This window comes from Schistocerca americana, chromosome 8 (genome assembly GCF_021461395.2).
Source record: "Schistocerca americana isolate TAMUIC-IGC-003095 chromosome 8, iqSchAmer2.1, whole genome shotgun sequence".
NCBI classification, from domain to species: domain Eukaryota; kingdom Metazoa; phylum Arthropoda; class Insecta; order Orthoptera; family Acrididae; genus Schistocerca; species Schistocerca americana.
Window position 1 is genome coordinate 487,589,684 of NC_060126.1, and position 26,176 is coordinate 487,615,859.

The 26,176-nt window shown below is 43.0% G+C and overlaps 1 protein-coding gene across 1 annotated transcript in view; it reads left to right on the forward strand.

Moving 5' to 3' along the window:
* LOC124625781 overlaps nt 1-26,176 on the forward strand; it is a 128,755-nt gene that overhangs the window by 55,096 nt on the left and 47,483 nt on the right. Inside the window, exon 2 of the mRNA XM_047149228.1 lies at nt 14,165-14,332. Within this exon, the coding sequence (XP_047005184.1) occupies nt 14,165-14,332 (168 nt within the window). The remainder of the gene's footprint in view (nt 1-14,164; nt 14,333-26,176) is intronic.

Here is a 26,176-nt window from a genome sequence, read left to right on the forward strand (position 1 = left end):
CCATCGCAGGCGCTCCCGTCTGTCACGCAGCGTCAAGGGTAACCGCAGCCATGGTCCCCGAGCTGATAGTCCATGCCGCTGCAAACGTCGTCAAACTGTTCGTGCAGATGGTTGTTGTCCTGCAAACGTCCACATCTGTTGACTCAGGGATCGAGACGTGGCTGCACGATCCGTTACAGCCATGCGGATAGGATGCCTGTTATGTCGACTGCTAGTGATACGAGGCCGTTGGGATCCAGCACGGCGTTCCGTATTACCCTCCTGAACCCACCGATTCGATATTCTGCTAACAGTCACTGGATCTCGACCAACGCGAGCAGCAATGTCGCGATACGATAAACTGCAATCGCGATAGGCTACAATTCGACCTTTATCAAAGTCGGAATCGGGTTGGTACGCATTTCTCCTCCTTACACGAGGCATCACAACAACGTTTCTCCAGGCAACGCTGGTCAACTGCTGTTTGTGTATGTGAAATCGGTTGGAAACTTTGCTCATGTCAGCACGTTGTAGGTGTCGCCACCAGCGTCAACCTTGTGTGAATGCTCTGAAAAGATAATCATTTGCATATCACAGCATCTTCTTCCTGTCGGTTAAATTTCTTGTCTGTAGCACGTCATCTTCATGGTGTAGCAATTTTAATGGCCAGTAGTGTAAGTATAGAGAAGTTTGCTACACGTATGCAGTATCAAATCTTTAGTTCGTGGCTTAATAAAACATGTCAACAAGCGGATATCGTTTACCTCTCATAATTTTAAAAATACGAGTTCAAAGAAATTTTTTCGTTCTGTAGTTAGGCACTAAAGTTGGTGATGGTGGTGTCATGTGGGATACGAAAGGGGGGGGGGGGTAAGGGAGGTGGAGATGGGGTACTTGGTAATATTTGATTACACTCCATGGTAATGGCGTAATAAAGCATATGTGGATTAAAAAAATCCACTTGTAGATGGTAAATTTTTGTTTGTTGATAATCGGTCTCGGATAACTGACAACTCATCCTCAGATCAATCTAAAGTGTTGTTCAGTATGCGACAATCATTACATTTCGTTGTATTCTTAGAGCTATGTCGCTCTAAATTGAAAAATCGTAGTTGCTTATGTAAACTGACTACGTTAATCACTAATCAAATACTTTTGCAATGTATATATTTCCATACATGTTTACAAACGATAGACAGCAATGGTAATTGCACCGCCCACGAGTAGATGCAAGCAAGATATCACATCTAGTATTCATAACAGGAACAAGGGAATGTCTGTGTGACACTACGAGGTGGAGGTTACAGGTTCGGAACATTTCGAAAACTTGTGGTAAGGTCTTATGGGACCAAACTGCTAAGGTCATCGGTCCCTAAGCTTACACACTATTTAATCCGACTTAAACTAACTTACGCTAAGGACGACACACACACATACCCGAGGGAGGACTCCAACCTCCGGGGAGGGGGGTGGGGGTGAGGGGGCCGCACGGCTAGCCCGCGCGGCCACAGGTATCTTACGCAGTCCGCCCACTACACATGTATGTTTTAAATCAGTAGATTGCGTATGTCTCCACTGACAATGTTAAGCAGTACCAGTGATCTAATAAAGGTCGGAAACCACTCGCGTAAAGATTCGAGTACCGTTTGTCGCAGTGCTCTGACGACAAGGGAACGTTAGCAGACGAGGCGGGGCAGGAAGAGGCCGGACGTACGTTTTACTGGAGAGACCGGTGTAAGCCAGAATACTTCCAGTTGGGATAATTTCAAGCTACTTGCAGTTGAATTTTGTTAGGAATTTCAGTCATTTCATGTTAGAAGAACGAGGTACCCAAGACAATGTTATCGGAGTTTCCTGAAATTTCCCTTGTTTATTCTTACAACCATTTGAACTAAGAGCGCTTACGTTTTATTTTCACACCTCTTGTAGTGTCTGACCAATTGTGGGCTGCAATTACAAAAACTGATGTACTTCTTTAGCTTATTGTGTTATTTATCTCGGTTACACATAAAGCCACAAAGATCAGTCGCAGGCGAGGGTTCAGGAAGAGCACCAAGTGTCGCAGTTAAAAAAAATTTAGAACAGAAAATAATATTTGGGAACGGTTTCTAAAAAGTTTTCCCTGGATTTCATCAAACAGTATGAATCGTATTTTTTAATTTACTGAAGAAACTATTCACTAAATTTCACGTTGTGACCACTGAGCGAATGACTCATGATGTGTGTGTGTGTGTGGTCCTCAGTCCTGAGACTGGTTTGATGCAGCTCTCCATGCTACTCTATCCTGTGCCAGCTTCTTCATCTCCCAGTACCTGCTGCAGCCTACATCTGCTTAGTGTATTCATCTCTTGGTCTCCCTCTACAATTTTTACCCTCCACGCTGCCCTAAATTGGTGATCCCTTGATACCTCAGAACATGCCCTACCAACCGATCCCTTCTTCTAGTCAAGTTGTGCCACAAGCTCCACTTCTCCCCAATTCTATTCAATACCTCCTCATTAGTTATGTGATCTACCCATCTAATCTTCAGCATTCTTCTGTAGCACCACATTTCGAAAGCTTCTATTCTCTTCTTGTCTAAACTACTTATCGTCCACGTTTCACTTCCATACATGGCTACACTCCATACAAATACTTTCAGAAACGACTCCCTTTATTCTTGCCCTGTAGTTTAGTAAATTTTCCTTCATTGTTTTGAAGAGGTGGGAGGAAAGGCTAGGAGGTGTATTCGATAGAAAAATGTTTATTACTTCTATTTTTAATAGCAGATAATGGTTGAAATAGAGAATATTATTTCTTCCATTGAACAGTCATGAAATGATTTAATAAAGTGAGTATGATTATAGCAGACAAAAGTTTTGCTTCTAAGCAAATGTTCAACAAACGAATCGTGTGATGATTGTTTTGATAGTCTGATGTTTCTAACAGATCAATAAAATCGAAAGAGCGTAGTATTATAGTGAACTAATGTATTCATTAAACGTATACTTTTCATGCGTGAAACTTTTGTTCACAGGTCATTCATTATCACACTTCGGCGATTTTCATTGTGTTACGAAGTTGACCGAGTCGTCTCGGTCGTGATCGCATGTGTTCGAGCCACTATTCGCAGCGTCTCTCCCGAGCATTGACGAGCTCACGAGTAACGAGCGAGCTTGATGCTCTTGTGTAAGCAAAAGATACCGAAAAACTTCGAACAGCTGTAGAGGGTGTCTGGAGGGTAGGAACTCACGTCCAGGAACGTCACACAACGACGCTACAGAGCGTAAAAAAAAGGGACTAATGCCTGCCTCTGGAACAGCCCTTCAGCGGCAAACATGAGTTTGTACAATGTCAGACCCCAAAGTGGGCTTAGACCAGATAGCACTGAGTTCGTCAGATGCGCTCGCACCCGACGTGTCAGAAAGAGCAGACTCCATGTATATAATTAAGTTGGGGAAGGCCAATTTATCACTTCATTGCTCGAACGATTACGGGACTCGGCATATGCCGCGGGTAATGAGGGCAAAGGGCAAGAGGCACTACATTCGTAGCATGTGAATAAGTTGAGAATCCGAGTTTCACGGTAGACGTGCTAGGGTAGTCCGTGGAGTTGCGATGACGACAGTGCCTAGCTGGTGCATATACCTAGTAAGCCGGATATCAGGGTTCGAATCCCAGTCCAGCACAAGTTTTCAACGTTCCCCATTGATTTAAATCAATGCTGGCAGCTAATGCCATTAACTCTTTTGCATCTTGATTAAAGTGCTGCTGAAGCAATTGTCATTGAGCCCTTATACGTTGACGCTCTGTAACGTCGTTGTGTGACGTACTCGATATTCCTCAAGACAGCATCTTCAACCCTACCGATTGTTCTGACATTTAATCATTTTGATCGTCTTTCATCCAGTGATGAGCATTTTTGTTAGTTTTCTCCTGTAGCAATGGTCCTATTTTCATGCTAGAACGTTTAACTGTTTAATAACTTCACTGACTACGGTGCAGAAACTTTCTCTAATTGACCGACAACTGAGTGACGTGACTGTCCTCGATGTTCGTGTCCTAAAAAGCCCAGAATATCGAACAGAGAGCCGCTTTGTCGCAATGCGTGTCCGACGTGCAAGAGCCTTCCTTCAAAGAGAATTTTACACTTCCGAAATATTGTAAGACCGCAATATCTTAGGTGTCTTATGTAGATAGCTGCAACATTTTTATACCGTCTGGATGATGTTTACAGTTTCGTTTTCAACAACCACGTTTTATCACGCACGAGTTAATTGTCTAGACAAATACATCGGCCAAACTTTGTTGCCATCACTGCATGATGTTGGTACAACTTTCTGTTTGACTCCCAGTTCGCTTCTTGACATATTACTCTTGGTTTTATGTTATTACTTATCCAAGATATGTGTTTACACTTGAAATGGTGGCGAAATTTGAATCGACATTTTGGTTTATTTTTCTTGACTTTCTTCAGCTCTCTTTCTTTCGCCGTTTTTGAACTGATTCCTCATTAGTCATAAACCTCATTTATTGTTTGAATGACGTATCGGAAAGGCTGACTGGTTATCTTGTCAAAAACCGCCGATAATTCGACAGGAAATCCGACTGCCATTTCCAAGGCATGAACTGCCGCCTACCTGCAAGTCCTGCGTAGTAAAGCTATGGCCGATGGGGCTACGGAACGCCTGTACGTAGGCGGCAGTTCATGCCTTCAAAATGGCAGTCGGATTTCCTGTCGAAATATCGACTGTTTTTGAAGAGCTAACCTGGTAGCATTTCCCATAAATCATTGAAACGTTGTATAAGCCGGGAAAAACTTCCTAGTCACATGTCATTTATTCCTTGTATAATCTTACTCAATGAGTATGAATCACCTGATCATCTATAAATTTCGGGATACTCATCTCTGCGTCCTAGGTTGAAACTCAAATTTATTTTTCCAAATGCTTCCTTTCTTAAGGAATCTCCTAGATGTCGAAGAAAGAAAAAACGTCGATGATAATTCGTAGAGTGAGAAAAAGGGAAGTCAGTTGTTAAAAAACCTTAAGTTGTAGGCTATGTTTTCTAGTTCACATTTTCTATATTTTCTTTATCTAGAGTCAATAGAGGAATGATTCCTTCATAGCCATTCTTCTTCACCCCATGCACTTTTCACGCCCATCCGCACACTACTAGCTGATGGCATTATTAAACTTACTTCTAGCAGTAAACAGAAAATAAGAAGGAAGATGAAATAGAAGATTGACGAGAGGAATTGCATCATCTGCAGCAGTTGAGATACTATGAGCGACTCTTCAATTCCTACTGCCATGTAAACTGAAAGCCACTTTCCGATCCATCTTTACGAGACGACGATGTCGTTTTGATATCTTCCAAAGTTCAGGGACGAGAAACTGTAGTCGAGCAGTAAAACGGCAAACCAATGTTCGTGTAAGACGTCCACCTCTACTGGATTACTCGACTATACTATAAAAAAACAGCTTTTTATCGTTTTCTCGGTAATTTATAGTCTATTTGCGGTCAAACTCATACCGTGTAAGCCCTAAGAAAAGCTGCGAATCTTGTTGAGAGACAATAAGTACTAGCCAAAACAGTTAAGAGAGGAGAAAAAAGGAGTGGAGGGGAGACTACCAGACTAACTTTACTGGCGCCACTTCACAGCAGTATCTTTAAAATTTATAGCATCTGATTATTGTCGAGTATCTTTCAAAAGCGCAGGACAGGCGATACTATATAGACCATAAAATTACGCTGATTTGAACCAAACGTGAGACAATCAGCCGATCGGAAGTGGGGAAAAAATGCGTAAACTGTCGGAAAGTACTGTGTTCATAAATCGGCGTAGCAGTAACAGCGATGTATAGGATCAAGGGCACGCACAGGGCAGTTCCCTCCAGAGCGACTGGTTTTTCCTCAAGCTTGTGTAAGTCGGCAGCCACGTACTCCGGCCTTCATTGTGGAAAAAAGGGAGCTCGCCGAGTTGTACAATGATAGATCATATTTCTTTTGTTGCTTGCGTTGCACCTGAGCCTAGTGTATGATGGATGTGCTTCCCAGGTGTAACAAAGGACTCCTTAAAGGACTGATGACCGCAGATGTTAAGTCCCATAGTGCTCAGAGCCATTTGAACTCCTTAAAGATGAGGCGCTGGAGAGGGACAGAGGGTTACCTGTGTAACTTTAGAATGTTGGTGTTATCTGTAGGCCTTTGGGACAGCGACACACATTTCCACTGGAGAATGTCGCTTGGTATTCAGATCCCATATTATACGCTAGTTTCCATGAATTAGGGAAAAAATGACAGTACAGGAGTAACTCTCTAAAGTGTAGTCAATTAAGATGAAAGCTACGTTTTTACACGGTAGTGTCACACAAAACTAACACATTCAAAGCAGAAGCGATACAAACAGCTATTTTTCTTAAAAAAATATTGGCGTTTGTAGTCCGTGATATGCAGGCACCGGGATATTCTGTAACTGTTGCATCTACTGATCGGTAGACTCATATGGAAACGTGGTATCCAATGTTTAACGCTTCCCGTCGACAAAAAGTGTTATTTGTAATGTTAAACACTATATAGGTTTCTAAAAGCAACGTATGTACCTCATTCCGTGGGAATGCGAATGTCTTATGGGGCGCAGACTATTAGATCAGTCCAGGAAAGGTGTAACGAGCTTCAGCGACAAACCCCACTAATACAGGCGAGCAAATGAGCCCTCGCCGAGCACTGCCTTAGGTACAATAGTGGAATGAGATTTGGCAAGACTCTGTATCGTGGTACAAATGCCATACTTCTAGGACAGTTTAATTAGGGAGTCTACCAAACAAAGACATCAAAAAACCTAACGAACCGGGACGGACGTTTCATTTAAGCGAATCCTGGGACCCGACACAAAATTTAAGACCACCACCAGAGCTAGAAAATGCTGACAGATTGAGCATCAAAGAGCGCCACCAACGATAGTTCACATTCAGGTTGAAGTGCAGGCAGTGAGTATACATAATAATACAACTTGATAGCTTGCAGCAACTGAAAATGGTGAGCGGGTCTGTCGTCGAAATTTCTTGCACAGAAATGAAAATATCGGCTGAACAAGCGAAATTACACCATAGCTCGAAAAGTAGTTCACGAAAAATTCGTTACAAGAGACAGATCGCAGCCGTCTGTAGTTATATTTCACGCCACGTTGATGTTCTAACTTCAGTCCTATAGAGACTGTGTCTGATGCTACTCACTCTTTTTCTACTACCATTTGTCTTGTAATAACAACTTTGCAAGAGGAATGGGATTTACTTCCCTGCTATTATAATTTTAAGGATTGTAGCAAGCTGTGGCACCATAGAACAAGTTACAGAATGAAAAGCAGAAAATAATGAAATTCAATCTATTTGAGTGGTGCCATCAGAATTATAGGACTCTACGAAAAGATTCATTGTAGGCTAGATGTATGAGAGAAGTTCACATTGTTTGGTGAGTATCAATATAAACTGCCAAAGGTAGTTTATGCACCACTCTAATTAGTTACATAATTTGTGTTTTTATTTACTGGAAAGCTTTTTCTCAGCATAATTTTGACCACAAGAAATCGCTTAGTACCGCTGGTGCAAGGGAATAATTAGTAGTTGGTGGAAAAAAACGCTATTGAACTGTTAGAAACCACCACCCAAACACCGATTTCCGCCATTGCAAACATAATATTTCTCTGAAGAACTGACGATAACCACACGTGTGGGAAATGTTTTCTGGATGTGTTATCCCTCAAAATCCAGAATGGTATCCTGTTATCATTAACAGTCGTTATAAATAATAACGAAAGAAAATAAACTCCTCACACTTAACAGGGCAATGTAGTAATGTGAAATCTGAGCAGATTTAGACTTAAAATTCCTTGGTACTGAATGCATAATGAATGCCATTATTTTTCTTTCAGTAAATGTAAATTACTGTCCATCGTTCCATTGTTGTCAACTATTCCTCATCGACGAACTAGAACCTGTCAGGAAATTCAAAATTAGTAAGCTTTTACGCCCTGTTTCGTACACTTTTACCCATTTATTTGTGCCCAGAATTTCACTCACGCCTCGTGATCCTGTGCTGCTGACCATTTCACATTCATAAAATGTCTGATTCTCTAGATACATGTGTCGTCAAGCACAATCGCTACGTACATTGAGGCATTTCTTGATAGACTCCACGAACTTCGCCAAACCGTCTATGGAAAATTTCCGGTTTCAAGGCCTTCCTTGGCACGGACTCAGCGCCTGAGTGGAAGGCAACCACACCTACTTACTGCGCTGTGTGGTTGCCTAGGCGCACAGGTGCATAGCGAAGCGCACTCCGTGTCACACTCCATGTTTCCTGTTCCAGTTGCGAATGGTTCACTGGAAGGACTGCTGTTAAGCGTCCGTGTGAGCTGGAATCCTTCTAATTTCCTCTTAAAGGTATTTTCGCAAGGTATATTTCACAGTAATCAATGCATTGGTTGATTATCGTAGCAATGTACTCTAGTGCAATTTTACAAGTAAACCATATCTGGATGCACGATGTCCGTCTTCCAGCGGCTGCCTCTTGAGTAGGATGAATATTTACGTGATGTGATCGTTTTTTTTCTACTATCAATTCCACCGGGTTAGAGTACCTGACTAAGAAAAAATTAACAAGTATCGGTCGAATGAGTAGTTTGTAGATTACCACCTACCACCACGGTGGGCTGTAGTTCTTCTGTTTTGATTCAATGAATCTCAGTCTGGCATCTGTCTTTTCTACGATTATTTTTATGTGACCACTCCACTCTAAATCGTTCTTTACGGATACTTTCAGATAGCTGATGAATGTCTGTTTCCAGCGATTTTTAGACACTCGCATAATAAAGGAACAGGCGTTCTTTCACCTTATACGTGACAAATACATAACATTTGTTTATGTCGAGGGTCAAATGCCAATCCTTGGATGGGCTGCCGATCTTCTGCAGGTCTTCTTGTATTTCGCTACAATTTTCTAGCGGTTTGTCTTGTCTGTGCACATCTACATCTGCATACACACTCCGCAAGCCACCGTGCGCATCGTGGTGCAGAATACCCGGTACCGCTACTGGTCACTTTCTTTCCTGCTGCACTCGCAAACAGAGTGGGAGAAAAACGACTCTCTATATTAGCGGATCAAGAAGAATATAATAATTCAAATCCCAAAGAAAGCAGGTGTTGACAGATGTGAAAATTACCGAACGATCAGTTTAATAACTGACAGCTGCAAAATACTAACGAGAATTCTTTACAGACGAATGGAAAAACTGGTAGAAACAGACCTCGGGGAAGATCAGTTTGGATTCCGTAGAAATGTTGGAACACGTGAGGCAATACTGGCCCTACGACTTATCTTAGAAAATAGATTAAGCAAAGGCAAGCCTATGTTTCTAGCATTTGTAGACTTAGATAAAGCTTTTGAGAATGTTGACTGGAATACTCTCTTTCAAATTATAAAGGTGGCAGGGGTAAAATACAGGGAGCGAAAGGCTATTTACAAATTGTACAGAAACCAAATGGCAGTTATAAGAGTCGAGGGACATGAAAGAAAAGCAGCGGTTGGGAAGGGAGTGAGACAGGGTTGTAGCCTCTCCCCGATGTTATTCAATCTGTATATTGAACAAGCAGTAAAGGAAACAAAAGAAAAATTCGGAGTAGGTACTAAAACCCATGGAGAAGAAATAAAAACTTTAAGGTTCGCTGATGACATTGTAATTCTGTCAGAGACGGCAAAGGACTTGGAAGAGCAGTTGAACGGAATGGACAGTGTCTTGAAAGGAGCATATAAGATGAACATCAACAAAAGCAAAACGAGGATAATGGAATGTAGTCGAATTAAGTCGGGTGATGCTGAGGGAATTAGATTAGGAAGTGAGACACTTAAAGCAGTAAAGGAGTTTTCCTATTTGGGGAGGAAAAATTGATGATGGTCGAATTAGAGAGGATATAAAATGTACACTGGCAATGCCAAGGAAAGCGTTTCTGAAGAAGAGGAATTTTTTAAGATCGAGTATAGATTTAAGTGTCAGGAAGTCGTTTCTGAAAGTATTTGTATGGAGTGTAGCCATGTATGGAAGTGAAGCATGGACGACAAATAGTTTAGACAAGAAGAGAATAGAAGCTTTCGAAATGTGGTGCTACAGAAGAACGCTGAAGATTAGATGGGTAGATCACATAACTAATGAGGAGGTATTGAATAGGATTGGGGAGAAGAGAAGTTTGTGGCACAACTTGACCAGAAGAAGGGATCGCCTGGTAGGACATGTTCTGAGGCATCAAGGGATCACCAATTTAGCTTTGGAGGGAAGCATGGAGGGTAAAAATGTTAGAGGGAGATCAAGAGATGAATACACGAAGCAGATTAAGAAGGATGTAGGTTGCAGTAGGTACTGGGAGATGAAGAAGCTTGCACAGGATAGAGTAGCATGGAGAGCTGCATCAAACCGGTCTCAGGACTGAAGACTACAACAACAACAACAAATCCAATCGTCCACTGACGAACTACTGTTTGGACTTTCACACCATAACTGACCATCAAGTCGCGGTGCACTTAAAGAAGACACAGGCAAATTGTAAGCAAACATAACAACACAGTACCTGGCAACTACGCAGGTTGAATGGCACAAACAAGTTTCGGTGTGGGAAACTTGTATAAACACGATATGTTGCACTAGAATCGTGCAAAAAACCCCAATGACATTCTAACTTACCCTACTTTTAGTTGTTCCATTAGGTATTGTTCCATTTAAAAAGTTTGTATTTTCACAAAAAATACACATTATAACAATTATTACAATCTGTTTATTGGCTAACAGTACGAGCCCCTGAGTACCAATCCACTCTGTGAAAACTGCACATCAATAGCACTTTCCATTTCTGCAGTGCAATTTTTGGGTGATTCACCCTGTATAAGTTTATGACATAGTTTAAACTGATAGTTCGGTAATTTTCGCATCTGCCAACACCTGCTTTCTTTGGGATTGGAATTATTATATTCTTCTTGAAGTCTAAGGGTATTTCGCCTGTCTCATACATCTTGCTCACCAGATGGTAGAGTTTTGTCAGGACTGGCTCTCCCAAGGCCGTCAGTAGTTCTAATGGAATGTTGTCTGCTGCCGGGGCCTTGTTTCGACTCAAGTCTTTCAGTGCTCTGTCAAACTCTTCACGCAGTATCATATCTCCCATTTCATCTTCATCTACAAACTCTTCCATTTCGAGAATATTGTCCACAAGTACATCGCCCTTGTATAGACCCTCTATATACTCCTTCGACCTTTCTGCTTTCCCTTCTTTGCTTAGAACTGGGTTTCCATTTGAGCTCTTGATATTCATACAAGTGGTTCTCTTTTCTCCAAAGGTCTCTCTAATTTTCCTGTAGGCAGTATCTATCTTACCCTTAGTGAGATAAGCCTCCACATCCTTACATTTGTCCTCTAGCCATGGGATTTACCAATGCGAAAAAAGCCGACATGCTCATGGTGTATGGAGAGCGTAGGAAGAATGCAGTCTGTTCTTGTACGGTGTATGCGGAAAGATATCCCAATAGTCGTCAACCATCTCGGCACTTATTTATCAACTTCTTCAACCAGCTTCGTAACAGTGGTAGTGTAACATCTAGACAACGTAACGGAAGAAAACAAGAGACGATAGAGTGGGAGAATTTAATGTTCTTGCTGCTGTTGCAGTTGATACACATGTTAGCTCCTGCGCAATCACAGGAGGAAATGGTCTGTGTCCGAAAACTGTCCTACGTATTCTCCACCGACATAGGTTCCATTATTTTCAAATCTGTCTCCATCAAGAGCTGCGTGGAATCGATTATGAGAAGCGTGTTACTCCTATATTTGAGAATTAAGACAGGAAACTCCTGATGTATTATCTTTCTTGTTTAGTGATGAAGCCACATTTATCAATCATGGCCAGGTAAACCGCTGGAAGAAGCAATATCGATCTTTTGACAATGCCAGCTGGCTTCATCTAGTGGAACGTCAGCGTCCATCGAGTGTAAACGTGTGGTATGGGACAGAGAAACATCAGCTTATAGGCCCGTTTTTCTTAAGCAGAACACTGAATACGTACAGGAACCGCAGCCTGCTATCAGACCATCTTCCACGGATGCCAGTAGACATTTCTCTGCAGATTAGGAGGAATCTGTCGTACCAGCATGATGGGTGACATGCCCATAGCACACGAAGTACTACAGCGTGACTTCACGAACCGTTTCTAAATCGTTGGCTTGGATGTAGAGGGCCTGTACCTCGACCGGCCCATTCCCTGTATTTGATGCCTTTAGACTTTTACTGTGGGGAAAGCTGAAAGACGTTGCCTACAAGGACATATCAGCTACATCCGAAGATACACTATGTGATCAAAAGTATCTGGACACCTGGCTGCAAATGACTTACAAGTTCGTGGCTACCTCCATCGTAATGCTGCAATTTATATGATGGTGGCCAACCCTTAGCCTTGATGACAGCTTCCACTCTCGCAGGCACACGTTCAAGCAGGTGCTGGAAGGTTTCTTGAGGAATGGCCGCCCATTCTTCTCGGAGTGCTACGCTGAGAGGTACCGCTGTCGGTCGGTGTGGCCTGGCACGAAGTCGGCGTTACAAATCATCCCAAAGGTGTTCTCTAGGATTCAGGTAGGACTCTGTGCAGGCCAGTCCATTACAGGGATGTTATTGTCGTGTAACCACTCCGAAACAGGCCGTCCATTATGAACAGGTGCTCGATCGTATTGAAAGATGCAATCGCCATCCCCGAATTGCTCTTCAACAGTGGCAAGCAAGAAAGTGCTTAGAACATCAGTGTAGGCCTGTGCTGTGATAGTGCCACGCAAAACAACAAGGCGTACAAGCCCCCTCCATGAAAAACACGACGGCACCATAACACCACCGCTTCCGAATTTTACTGTTGGCGCTACACATGCTGGCAGATGACGTTCACCGGGCATTCGCCATACCCACACCCTGCCATCGGATCGCCACATTGTGCACCGTGATTCGTCACTCGACACAACGTTTTTCCACTGTTCAATCGTCCAATGTTTACGCTCCTTGCACCAAGCGAGACGTCGTTTGGCGTTTACTGGTGTGATGGGTGCCTTACGAGCAGCAGCTCGATCATGAAATCCAAGTTTTCTCACCTCCTGACTAACTGTCATAGTACTTGCAGTGGCTCCTGATGCAGTTTGAAATTGGTGTGTGATGGTCTGTATAGATGTCTGCCTATTACACATTACGACCTTCTTCAACTGTCGTCGGTCTCTGTCAGTCAACAGACGAGATCGACCTGTACGATTTTCTGCTGTACGCGTTCCTTCACATTTCCACTTCACTGTCACATCGGAAGCAGTGGACCTAGGGATGTTTAGGAGTGTGGAAAACTCGCGTACAGACGTATGACACAAGTGACGCCCAATCATCTGACCACGTCTGAAGTCCGTAAGTTCTGGGGAGCGCCCCATTCTGCTCTCTGACGATGTCTAATGACTACTGAGGTCGCTGATGTGGAGACTTGGCAGTAGGTGGCAGCACAATGCACCTAATATGAAAAACATACGTTTTTGTGGGTGCCCGGATATTTACAGCAGCTTATCCACTGAAATGCTATCAGATGCGCAGCAGTCGTTCCACACCAGAGTGGAAGCTCGTATTGACGCGTCCGGCAGTCATTTTGAAAACGACGTGCGACGGTCAATTTTCTCGTTAGTGGTCAGAATCCACGAACCTAGTGTATGCACTTGTGTTGGTCTATAGTGTGTTCTACCACACGTATTGTAGAAGTGTCAGTGTGGGAACTTTTCAGAATACGATATCTCATAAGCGACGACACTAGACTTCTGCAAGAAACGCAAGCGACATCCTACTTTACCCAACTTTAAGTCTGTTAATGTCAATCGGCATTGTTTCACTTAGAAAAGTAAATGTTTGCACAAAAAATAGACTTTCTAAGTATTATTCCAGTAAGTTTTTTGGATAACAATGCAAACCTCTCACTGCCAATCCATTCTAAGAAAACCGCATAACAATAGCTCTTTCCAATTTCCGCCATATTTGCTGTGCAAACTTTAGGTGATTCGCCCTGTGTACTGGTAGTATTTTGTGTTTCTGTATCATGTATATATTTACAATTTATTTATTTTAATTAATTTATTTACTTGCGTATTCTTGTTGCTAAAGGTGGTGATGCTGGCAGTGGCTGGGGCGCATGCGCAGTTCGACCTACCGTACCCCCTGCAGCTGGTGCGAGCCGCTCCTAGTGCAGTCAGCCCACAGCTATACGGCCCCCAGCCTGAGGCTGTGTCGCTCATCAGAGGCAGCACGCAACCAGGCGACAGCCAACAGCAGGTGAGGTGACGGTCCAGAGGGGCCGTACTCGAGGGTTAATACGGACAAAAAAAATCAACTAATGGTGGATGTAATTAAATGTTGCAGTCCTATATTCATATACACTATTCGCCATTATAATTGCTACACCAAGAAGAAATGCAGATGATAAACGGGTATTCATTGGACACATAGATTATACTAGAACTGACATGTGATTACATTTTCACGCAATTTGGGCGCATAGATCCTGAGAAATCACTACCCGAACAACCACCTCTGGCCGTAATAACGGCCTTGATACGCCTGGGCATTGAGTCAAACAGAGCTCGGATGGCGTGTACAGGTACAGCTGCTCATGCAGCTTCAACACGATACCACAGTTCATCAAGAGTAGTGACTGGCGTATTGTGACGAGCCAATTGCTCGGCCACCATTGACCAGATGTTTTCAATTCGGGAGAGAACTGGAGAATGTGCTGGCCAGGGCAGCAGTCGAACATTTTCTGTATCCAGAAACGCCCGTACAGGACCTGCAACATGCGGTCGTGTGTTATGCAGCTGAAATGTAGGGTTTTGCAGGGATCGAATGAAGGGTAGAACCACGGATCGTAACACATTTCAACGGAACGTCCACTGTTCGAAGTGCCGTCAATGCGAACAAGAGGTGACCGAGACGTGTAACCAATGGCACCCTACACGCAGCGTGATACGCCAGTATGGGGATGACGAATACACGCATCCAATGTGCGTTCACCGTGATGTCGCCAAACACGGATGCGACCATCATGATGCTGTTCAAAAAAATGGTTCAAATGGCTTTGACCACTATGGGACTTAACATCTGTAGTCATCAGTCGCCTAGAACTTAGAACTACTTTAACATAACTAACCTAAGGATATCACACACATCCATGCCCGAGACAGGATTCGAACCTGCGACCGTAGCGGTCAAGCGGCTCCAGACTGAAGCGCCTAGAACCGCACGGCCACACCGGCCGGCCATGATACTGTAAACAGAACCTGGATTCATCCGAAAAAATGACGTTTTGCTATTCGTGCACCCAGGTTCTTCGTTGAGTACGCCATCGCAGGCGCTCCTGTCTGTGATGCAGCGTCAAGGGTAACCGCAGCCATGGTCTCCGAGCTGATAGTCCATGCTGCTGCAAACGTCGTCGAACTGGTCGTGCAGATGGTTGTTGTCTTACAAACGTCCCCGTCTGTTGACTCAGGGATCTAGACGTGGCTGCACGATCCGTTACAGCCATGCGGATAAAATGTCCGTCATTTTGACTGCTAGTGACATGAGGCCGTTGGGATCCATCACGGCGTTCCGAATTACCCTCCTGAACCAAACGATTACATATTCTGCTAACAGTCATCGGATCTCGACCAACGCGAGCAGTAATGTCGCGATACGATAAACCGCAATCGCGATAGCCTACAATAAGACCTTTATCAAAGTCGGAAACGTGATGGTACGCATTTCTCCTCCTTACACGAGGCATCACAACAACGTTTCACCAGGCAACGCCGGTCAACTGCTGTTCGTGTATGAGAAATCGGTTGGAAACTGTCCTCACGTCAGCACGTTGTAGGTGTCGCCACCGGCGCCAACCTTGTGTGAATGCTCTGAAAACCTAATCATTTGCATATCACAGCATCTTATTCGTGTCGGTTAAATTTCGCATCTGTAGCACGTCATCTTCGTAGTGTAGCAATTTTAATGGCCAGTAGTGTACCAAGTTATGTTCATATACCAAACTCCCAAAATGTCATGGAACTTTAAAGCTCTGTGCCCGTACTTGCTTGAAATGCGATGACCAGCTCCAGGTTCTGTTACATGTTCATGTATTTGCCAAACAGGTATAGTCTGTTTGTAAACTGAAGCGCGAGCAGTGCTCGAGGTGGGGGATTGGCCTCTCCGAAAAGAACACTAAACTTGCTGAACAGCTGCACCAAGAATCAGGTTTCTGTCTTGCAACACGTTGCTGCATTAGTTGATTTCTGTAGATTCTGTACATTTCTTGAGGTGGTTATAACAATAGCTAATTTCCGTAATTCGTATATTGTTATTACCCTTAATGACAAATAAACACCCTAACATCCTTTCACGTATCTGAGCAATGCATCATCATTGATTTAAAAGGTGCTCAGTGGAAGGGCTGTTGTCCATACATATTATAAAGATGTATGTGTGTACGTACTATGGCTTTTCGGAAAGTAAGGAACGATAGGTCGTGAAATGGAAACCACAGTGAAAAATGAAAACTGTTTTATTTGCAACAGTTAGCTACAACTTCCAGCTGCGTATCTCCATAGTTGCCTATCCGACTTAGACGTTTGTGGTAGCGTTGTACCAACTTTCCAATACCCTCGTCATAGAAGGCAGCCTCCAGTGCTTTCCGCCCATTCTCTAAGCTGGCCTACAGCTCGTTTTCTGTGCCAAAATGTCGTCTTCATAGCCAGCGGTTCATGTGAGCAGAGATGAAACTCAGAGGGAGACAATTACGGGCTGTATTGTGGGTAATCAAACATCTGCAATTGAAAACGAAGCAGCAGCATCTTCAATGTCCCTGCAAAATGCGGCTGAGAATTGTGTTGAAGAAGAAAATGGACAATAGTTATGTAATGTTGGCTGCATAGCTTCAGGCGAAATTTCTGACCAGGCTGTCGTACTTGGCTGGGGAAACTAATGTTCTAGGTATCTTTATGTACTCCCTGTGTGCTCAGAATTAAAGAGAACGACGTAACGAGATCGACGGGCATAATAGAGACATTGACCAATACACCTGTGCAAAACTTCATCGGATTTTTACTGTGGTTTCCATTTCACGACCGATCGTTCCTTACTTTCCGAATAACCCTCGTATGTGTGTGTGTGTGTGTGTGTGTGTGTGTGTGTGTGTGTGTGCGCGTGTGTGTGTTTCACATCGCGTCAGAAACCACTGGACGGTCTGCCGATTTCAACCAAACTTGGTATACACATGCCCCAATGTCAGGCAGCAATTGCTGTGGGGGTAGCACCCAATTACCTTTCATATTTCAGGAGATATGTCACCATAAACGCAATGAGAGGCATGAGAAGCTGCCGTAACAATGTATGACGTTTAAATGTATTACTTTTGTGCTATTGACTGTATTCGAAATATATTTCGCATGCAATATCCACATATGAAGCTGAAAGCACCTACAGTGGTATACCATGGTAACACACATACGTCAGGAGATACGACGTGATAAACAGTGCATCATGCCTGACGTTTGAGTGTATTACTCCTGTACAACTAAATATATTTGCAATAAATTTGGTAGGCAGTATCCACATATGGCGCTAAATGCACCTACAAAATTATATCATCGTGTGACATTCAGATCAGGAGATATTACGTCATAAACATTGAGATACCTGAAAAAAAAACCGCCTCATATATGAAGTTCTAACACATTTATTCTTTAATACTAAGACACTCCTACGCAGCGCAAATGGCAGTACGGGTAAACAATAGCCACATATAGAGCTACGAATATGCATTACCGTAGAGACGTTTACAAAATGACGTTGTAGACGCTCGAAGCAGATGCACCCAACATACAGAAACTGTCCAGGATGATATTTCTTAATTTGGGTACTGTACATATACATTTGTTCATTATACCATTTCTTTGTACAACTGTTTCATAATTTCAAAGGTGTGTTCACGAATACATGAAATAAAATTTTTTCGATATTCCGCTACAAACAATGTGCATTTTTTTTGTTTTCGTTTATAACAGAAAACTGGCAAAATGAATACCCGGTCAGTACAGGGTTTGTTAGCTAGTAACGTTATACAACAGCCTGTAATTACTCCTTGTGACGAAGTGTGGAAGAGACAGGGGACTCGTCTTCTCGCTCTTCAGATAACAGGCAGACTGTACAATCAAGAATATACAACCATGTCCTCAGCATCCTCACTAGGTATTTATTTATTTAATTTGAAAACACAAAGAGTAGTAATTCTGTATTCTTGCATTATATGGACCCTACATTATTGCTACTCTTTACTTCTGGATTGCATTTTTTTCAGTGGCTGTTTATTAATTCCAGCTACAGATCAATAACAAATGCCGCCTCAGCAACACAGCTATGTATAAATGATACTACTGTCGGAAAAATATCGCCAACCTATGACAGAGGACAACTGAGGCTAGAAATGTTACCATATGTCACCTATGGCACTTATTGAAGTTGTTGCGCCCTTTTTCTGAATATTGTGATATCGTTTGTTACAAGTGTTAATATGCTTTATTATAACTTCCTAATTTTGATGACCTGGGGCTGGCTGTTAACTGCATGGTTTTGCCACATTGCAAAAACTGTTCCGCATCTATACCTAAATCAGTGCTCTGCAAACCACAGGGGGTGCCTTCCCACTGTGTAATTTATTAGCTTTTCTTCCGTTTCAATCGCACAAGGATCGCGGGAATAATGTCTGCTTAAATGCTTCTGTGCTCACTGCAGTTGGCGTAGTATTGTCTTCTCAGTCCCTACAGGAGCGGTGCACAAGAGGTTGTAGTATATTTCTAGATTCCTTAGTCACTACCGATTTTGAAATGATGATTATCATCTGCCTTCTCTTAGCCTGTTGGTCATTCTTCACCGAATACTAAAATGTAACTGTTTGGCATCATTAAGATGTGCAATTTTTTCCATTTCCTGCATTTCAGTTTTTGTACGGTGTTCAAATACCGTGCAAATACTTGACAGCTGGGCGTTGCTCTTTACCAGTGACTGAAATCTGAGCTGAGCATCTGTTCCTGAAGCCACATTACAGTATTTATCTTTTATTCTGGACCATGGCTCTTCGATTGACTTGATGCGCCCCGTCACGATTCTCTTTCTTGCGTCATCCTCTTCATCGGAGAGTAACTCGTATACCTATACCCAGCGCCCTCAATTATTATTTCTGTCTATTGTAATCTGTATTTTACACTATAATTTTTGCACTCTAGGCTTCGTCTAGCACGAAGGAAGGTTTTTCCTGATATCTCGAGGGATCCTATCGCCCTATCTCTTCTTCTTCTGTCTTCTGTATATTCGTTTCCTCGCAGATTTTACAAAGACCGTCCTTTCTGTAACACCACATCTTTAATTCTTCGAGTATCTTTGTTACAGGCTCTAAAATCTTATTAAACACATTAAAACTGTTACGCGCATCATACATATTATTGGCACTCGAGTTGCAGCTTCTCTTTCAGACGGACAGGAATTCTGTAACTCGCTTCGATCCATAGAAGACTGTAATAGATGGATTGTTGACTGTAAAAGCGGCAGCTTACACTCGAGTCACGTTCTTCTGCACTGTTGCTGAACAAGTGCCTACAGCATTGCGTGACGCGCGTGTAATTTTCCTCCCACTTGCAACATGTAAGTTCTGTAAGCAGCTGTGTGAGGTGCATCGTTTCGATATTTTAGATTTACTCCCCTGTTGCATTCGATTTTATGGCAAGGAGAAAATAATTGTTCATATTAGATTGGATTAGATTCGATTAGGTTCAGGTTTCGTTCCATATCCAAAAAATTAGATGATTCTCGTGGTGTGGAACATGTCAGAAAGTATAACATAAAAAACGTAAAACATTTGAATATAATATTTATTACCTCGATCATTTGTCAGGAGATTGTCAAACTACGTGAATACAATGCAGTAAACCAGAACAGCTAATATTTACAGAAGTAACACGCTGTCAGAATGAAATATTGTTATGCACTATTAATAAATTTATCATAATCAAAATACCTAATCTTGACGGTTATGCATAGTGCTGTCAAAACTGAAATATAGCAGACATTTTTACTTAAGCTCGCCTAACACTCTCTGCTAAGATATTCATCTATAGAGAAGAAGGAGTTGCCTATCAAAGTGTTTCAGACTCTGTTTAAACCGTGCTCTATCTGAAACCAAGTTTTTAGTGGTCTCTGCCGATTTATCGAAAATGTGTGTTCCCGAATACTGTACCCCTTTTCGGACCAAGGTAAGTGATTTTAAGTCTTTAAGCAGTTTGTTCTTATTCCTAGTATTGATACGATATATTGAGGTATTGGTTGGAAATAGAGGTATATTACATGCAACAAATTTCATTAAGGAATAAATATACTGAGAAGCAGTGGTTAGATTACAAAGTTCCCTGAGCAGATTTCTACATGATGTTCTTGAATTTACGCCACACGCTTTTCGTATCATATGTTTTTGCACCCTAAAAACATTTGCTAGGTTTGATGAGTTACCCCAAAATATGATCCCGTATGACATAATAGAATGAAAGTAAGCAAAGTATGCAAGTTTTTTTCTATTTATATCTCCTACACCTGACATCATTCTCACTGCAAATACAGACTTGTTTAGGCGCTTAAGAAATTCTGTGGTATGCCCTTCCCAATTGTATACAATGGAGGTAGTAGAACTGCCGCACTGTCTTTTCCGAATACCTGCTTTCTAAATTTTCTTATCAGGGTTTCTCCAGAACAACGCCGTCTTTCTTCAAACGATTCCCTGTCAAGGTTGCTTAACATCAGTTTTACACTTCCATTTTGGTTACAATGAATTGTTACGGTGCTAGCAGCGCATGCCTGACATGGTTCTATGTCTCCTGGTAAACCCACTTGGTAAGCAGGCTACTCCAAGTGCTGGAGCAGTATTGTAGAGTAGGTCGCACTAGCGTCTTCATTTGTGATGCCATTTAATGATGCACCGACTTTCTCACAACACTTCTAACAAAACTGTCTTCGATGCGTCTACTCTATAACAGATTTTTCGTGTTCGTCCTATTACATGTCTCTCCTTACTACTGACTCAAAATACATCACCTGACAAAAAAATTGAAACACCCAGAAGACAAGGACGGATGTCAATGTATACTACTGGCCATTAAAACTGCTACACCACGAAGATGACGTGCTAAAGATGCGAAATTTAACCGACAGGAAGAAGATGCTGTGATATGCAAATGATTAGCTTTTCAGAGCGTTCACACAAGGTTGGCGCCGGTGGCGACACCTACAGCGTGCTGAGATGAGGAAAGTTTCCAAACGATTTCTCATACACAAACAGCAATTCACCGGCGTTGCCTGGTGAAACGCTGTTGTGATGCCTCGTGTAAGGAGGAGAAGTGCGTACCATCACGTTTCCGACTTTGATAAAGATCGTATTGTAGCCTATCACGATTGCGGTTTATCGTATCGCGACATTGCTGCTCGCTTTGGTCAAAATTCAATGACAGTTGGCAGAATATGGAATAGCTGGGTTCAGGAGAACGCCGTGCTCGATCCCAACGGCCTCGTATCACTAGCAGTCGAGCTGACAGGCATCTTATCCGCATGGCTGTAACGGATCGTGCAGCCACGTCTCGATCTCTGAGTCAATAGATGGGGACGTTTGCGAGACAACACCCATCTGCACGAACAGTTCGACGACGTTTGCAGCAGCATGGACTATCAGCTCGGAGACCATGGCTGCGGTTACCGTTGACGCTGCATCACAGACAGGAGTGCCTGCGATGGTGTACTCAACGATGAACCTGGGTGCACGAATGGCAAAACGTCATTTTTTCGAATAAATCCAGGTTCTGTTTACAGCTTGATGATGGTCGCATCCGTGTTTGGTGACATCGCGGTGAACGCACATTGGAAGCGTGTGTTCGTCATCGCCGTACTGGCGTATCACCCGGCATAATGGTATGGGGTGCCATTGGTTACACGTCTCGGTCACCTTTTGTTCGCATCGACGGCGCTTTGAACAGTGGACAGGGGACAGATGACCACAGTAGTTAAGTCCCATAGTGCTCAGAGCCATTTGAACCATTTTTTTGATCCCTGCGAAACCCTACATTTCCGCAGGATAATGCACGACCGCATGTTGCAGGTCCTTACGGGCCTTTCTTCATACAGAAAACGTTCGGCTGCTACCCTGGCTAGCACATTCTCCAGATCTCTCACCAACTGTAAACGTCTGGTCAATGGTGGCCGAGCAACTGGCTCGTCACAATACGCCGGTCACTACTCTTGATGAACTGTGGTATCGTGTTGAAGCTGCATTGGCAGCTGTAGCTCTACACGCCATCCAAGCTCTGTTTGACTCGATGCCCAAGCGTATCAAGGCCGTTATTACGGCCAGAGATGGTTGTTCTGGGTACTGATTTCTCAGGATCCATGCACCCAAAGTGCGTGAAAATGTAATCACATGTCAGTCCTAATATAATATATTTGACCAATGAATACTCGTTTATCATGGACATGGCTTCCATTCTGGAAACATCCCCCAGGCTGTGGCTAAGCCATGTCTCCGCTATATCCTTTCTTTCAGGAGTGCTAGTTCTGCAAGGTTCGCAGGAGAGCTACTGTAAAGTTTGGAAGGTAGGAGACGAGGTACTGGCAGAAATACAGCAGTGAGTAGCGGGCGTCAGTCGTGCTTCGGTAGCTCAGTTGGTAGAGCACTTGCTCGCGAAAGGCAAAGGTCCCGAGTTCGAGTCTCGGTCGGGCACATAGTTTTAATCTGCCAGGAAGTTTCATATCAGCGCACACTCCGCTGCAGAGTGAAAATCTCATTCTGGTAATGTTATTTGGTTATGTATTTTTATTTACTTATTCTTGCATATGAGGTCTGGATGGCTAGCGAAGATAGGTATGCGATAGAAGGGCAAATGATATAACAGTGGAAAGAATAAGTAAGTTCTTGTACTCAGTGACTGCCAGAAATGGGCTCTGGAGAAGCTCAAATGGTTCAAGTGGCGGTGAGCACTATGGGACATAACTTCTGAGGTCATCAGTCTCCTAGAACTTAGAACTATTTAAACACAACGAACCTACGTACATCACACACATCCATGCCGGAGGCAGGATTCGAACCTGCGACTGTAGCGGTCGCGTGGTTCCAGACTGAAGCGCCTAGAACCGCTAGGCCACTCCTGTTGGGTCTGGAGGAGCATTCTTAGAACTGCCCGCGTTCTTAAATGTGTCCCGCGGTGCTGTGTAGTCACGGGAAAGTTTTATCCTGACTATTCAATTGGTATCTGTACCTAACATGACAGAAATGGGTAGCAAAATGATGTCCGCGTGGGGAACAGACACGCGATGTAAAATTTCGGTGTGAGAAGTTTTAATAATGTCTTGTGCTTTACTATAAATTTTTGTGGGTAGTGTGGATGATAAACGAATAAATAAAATAAGTTTCTTGTCGCGGTCAAATCGCACTAATTTAAAAGAGAAACGCCTTTTGCCTGCTGGAGATATATATATAATTTTACTTGTGCACCTCGTGTGGTGTGCATACTGTAAGACCTTCGGTACACACACCATCAGAATATTTGACTTGTCGCTCTAACGAAGTAGGCGAGTGTCAGCAATATGTCTCGTGGTCTTATCGTGGCGTGTTTATCTTCTGCCGTTGGGTCAGACGATAGAAATACCACTTGCACGCTTAGAGTAGCAGATTGACGGTGACCAACTTTAAACAGAACTTGATTGATTTTCACACACATTTATTAAAATAATAAAAAGCATAGACATTATGTAACTTCATTTGCCTTTCGCGGGCAAGTGCTCTACCAACTGTTTACAATTGACAATCTGAAGTTCCTTTGGTCTTGGTACGTTAATCTTATTCTCCCATAACTCTGATACTTGACAAAGGGTCTATACATTTCTCTTCATGGCTATGTACAGGAATATGATAATGTTATTAGGCGCAGACTGAAAGTTGACTATAGACTGGTACAGACAAATGCAGAGACTGGTACAGACTAATGCAGACAAATGCAAACTGACTAATCGGAGGTCTGTACTCTCGTTATAATACCTCGCGCGTTCAGGTATCACTGCGCGAGTGTGATCCGCGAGGAGAAAAGGTTCTACGTTACCAGCAATCTCATTGGCTGCGTTACATATTAATACGCGGGTCGGCGGAAGCAGAATTTGATCCGTCTCAAAGAAAGCGCCATCTCGTAGTGCGGAGGCGGACGAGCGCTGCGCCTGCGCTGTTGTGCTTAGCGGGGCGCGCTCTAGTGGGAAAGTTGTGTACGCGCTGGCTACGTGGAACTATGTACACAACACCTCGGAAGCAAAGAAGGAAACTTGGGTTTAACGGCACGGCGACATCGACGTCGCTAGAGACGGTTGTGCACCTACACGCGTTTCGCCTTATTTACAAGGCATCTTAAGTGAGTGTCCTGAAATATTACATGACTTTTTCGTTTTGGCATATGGGTTGCAAAGTTAAAACAGTTCATGCAAATTTTTATAATAAAACGAAAAGGTACTTAACGACCACCGTTTCGTTCATTATTTGTAAACGAAGCAGCTTTTTCACACGTACAAAACTAGTTGAAAGCTTGCAGGTTTTTTTGTTTCGTTTTGTGGTCGTTCTGTTTTCGAAACACAGTACTGGAAACTACCGTCATCTGTGTCTAATGTGTCTTTCGTCTTGTAAGTGTTGGTAACTTTCTCTGTTTTTGCTTTCGCTTTGTTTCGTCTGACTGTATGTTTGTTGATGTAATTGCGTGTTTGTGTTTGCGTGCGTGTGTGTGTGTGTGTGTGTGTGTGTGTGTGTGTGTGTGTGTGTGTGTATATGTATGTATGTATGTATGTATACCTCTCTTCCTTTTCTTTCCATTTTTCATTTATGTACTTTGGACAGGAATGGGTTTTGTGATCATCTATTGGGAGTCGTTTCTATTAAATATATACATCTACATACATACTATGCAAGCCACTATACGGTGCGTGGCGGAGGGTACCTCGTACAACAACTAGCATCTTCTCTCCCTGTTCCACTCCCAAAGAGAACGAGGGAAAAATGACTGCCTATATACCTCTGTACGAGCCCTAATCTCTCTTATCTTAGTGGTCTTTCCGCGAAATATAAGTTGGCGGCAGTAAAATTGTACTGCAGTCAGCCTCAAATGCTGATTCTCTAAATTTCCTCAGCAGCGATTCGCGAAAAGAACGCCTCCTTTCTTCCAGAGACTCTCACCCGTGTTCCTGAAGCATTTCCGTAGCACTCGCATGATGATGAAACCTACCAGTAACAAATCTAGCAGCCCGCCTCAGAATTTCTTCTATGTCTTCCCTCAAACCGACCTGATAGGGATCCCAAACGCTCGAGCAGTACTCAAGAATAGGTCGTATCAGTGTTTTATAAGCGGTGTCCTTTACAGATGAACCACATCTTCCCAAAATTCTACCAATGAACCGAAGACGACTACCCGCCTTCCCGACAACTGCCATTACATGCTTGTCCAACTTCATATCGCTCTGCAATGTTACGCCCAAATATTTAATCGACCTGACTGTGTCAAGCGCTACACTACTAATAGAGTATTCAAACATTACGGGATTCTTTTTCCTATTCATCTGCATTAATTTACATTTATCTATATTCAGAGTTAGCTGCCATTCTTTACACCAATCACAAATCCTGCCCAAGTCATCTTGTATCCTCCTACAGTCACTCAACGACGACACCTTTCCGTACACCACAGCATCATCAGCAAACAGCCGCACATTGCTATCCACCCTATCCAAAAGATCATTTATGTAGATAGAAAACAACAGCGGACCTACCACACTTCCCTGGGGCACTCCAGATGATACCCCCACCTCCGATGAACACTCACCATCGAGGACAACGTACTGGGTTCTATTACTTAATCAATCAGTGATCACATAATAGACAACATTCCGATAAACGATCACAATCCCATTTCTTTTCTAAGTATATAAATGAAAAAAAGGAAGAAAATGAAGAGTTATAGAACGCCCCCTCCCCCCTACCCCTACCCCCCCCCCCCCACACACACAAACTCGCACACACACAAAACTTACATCAAC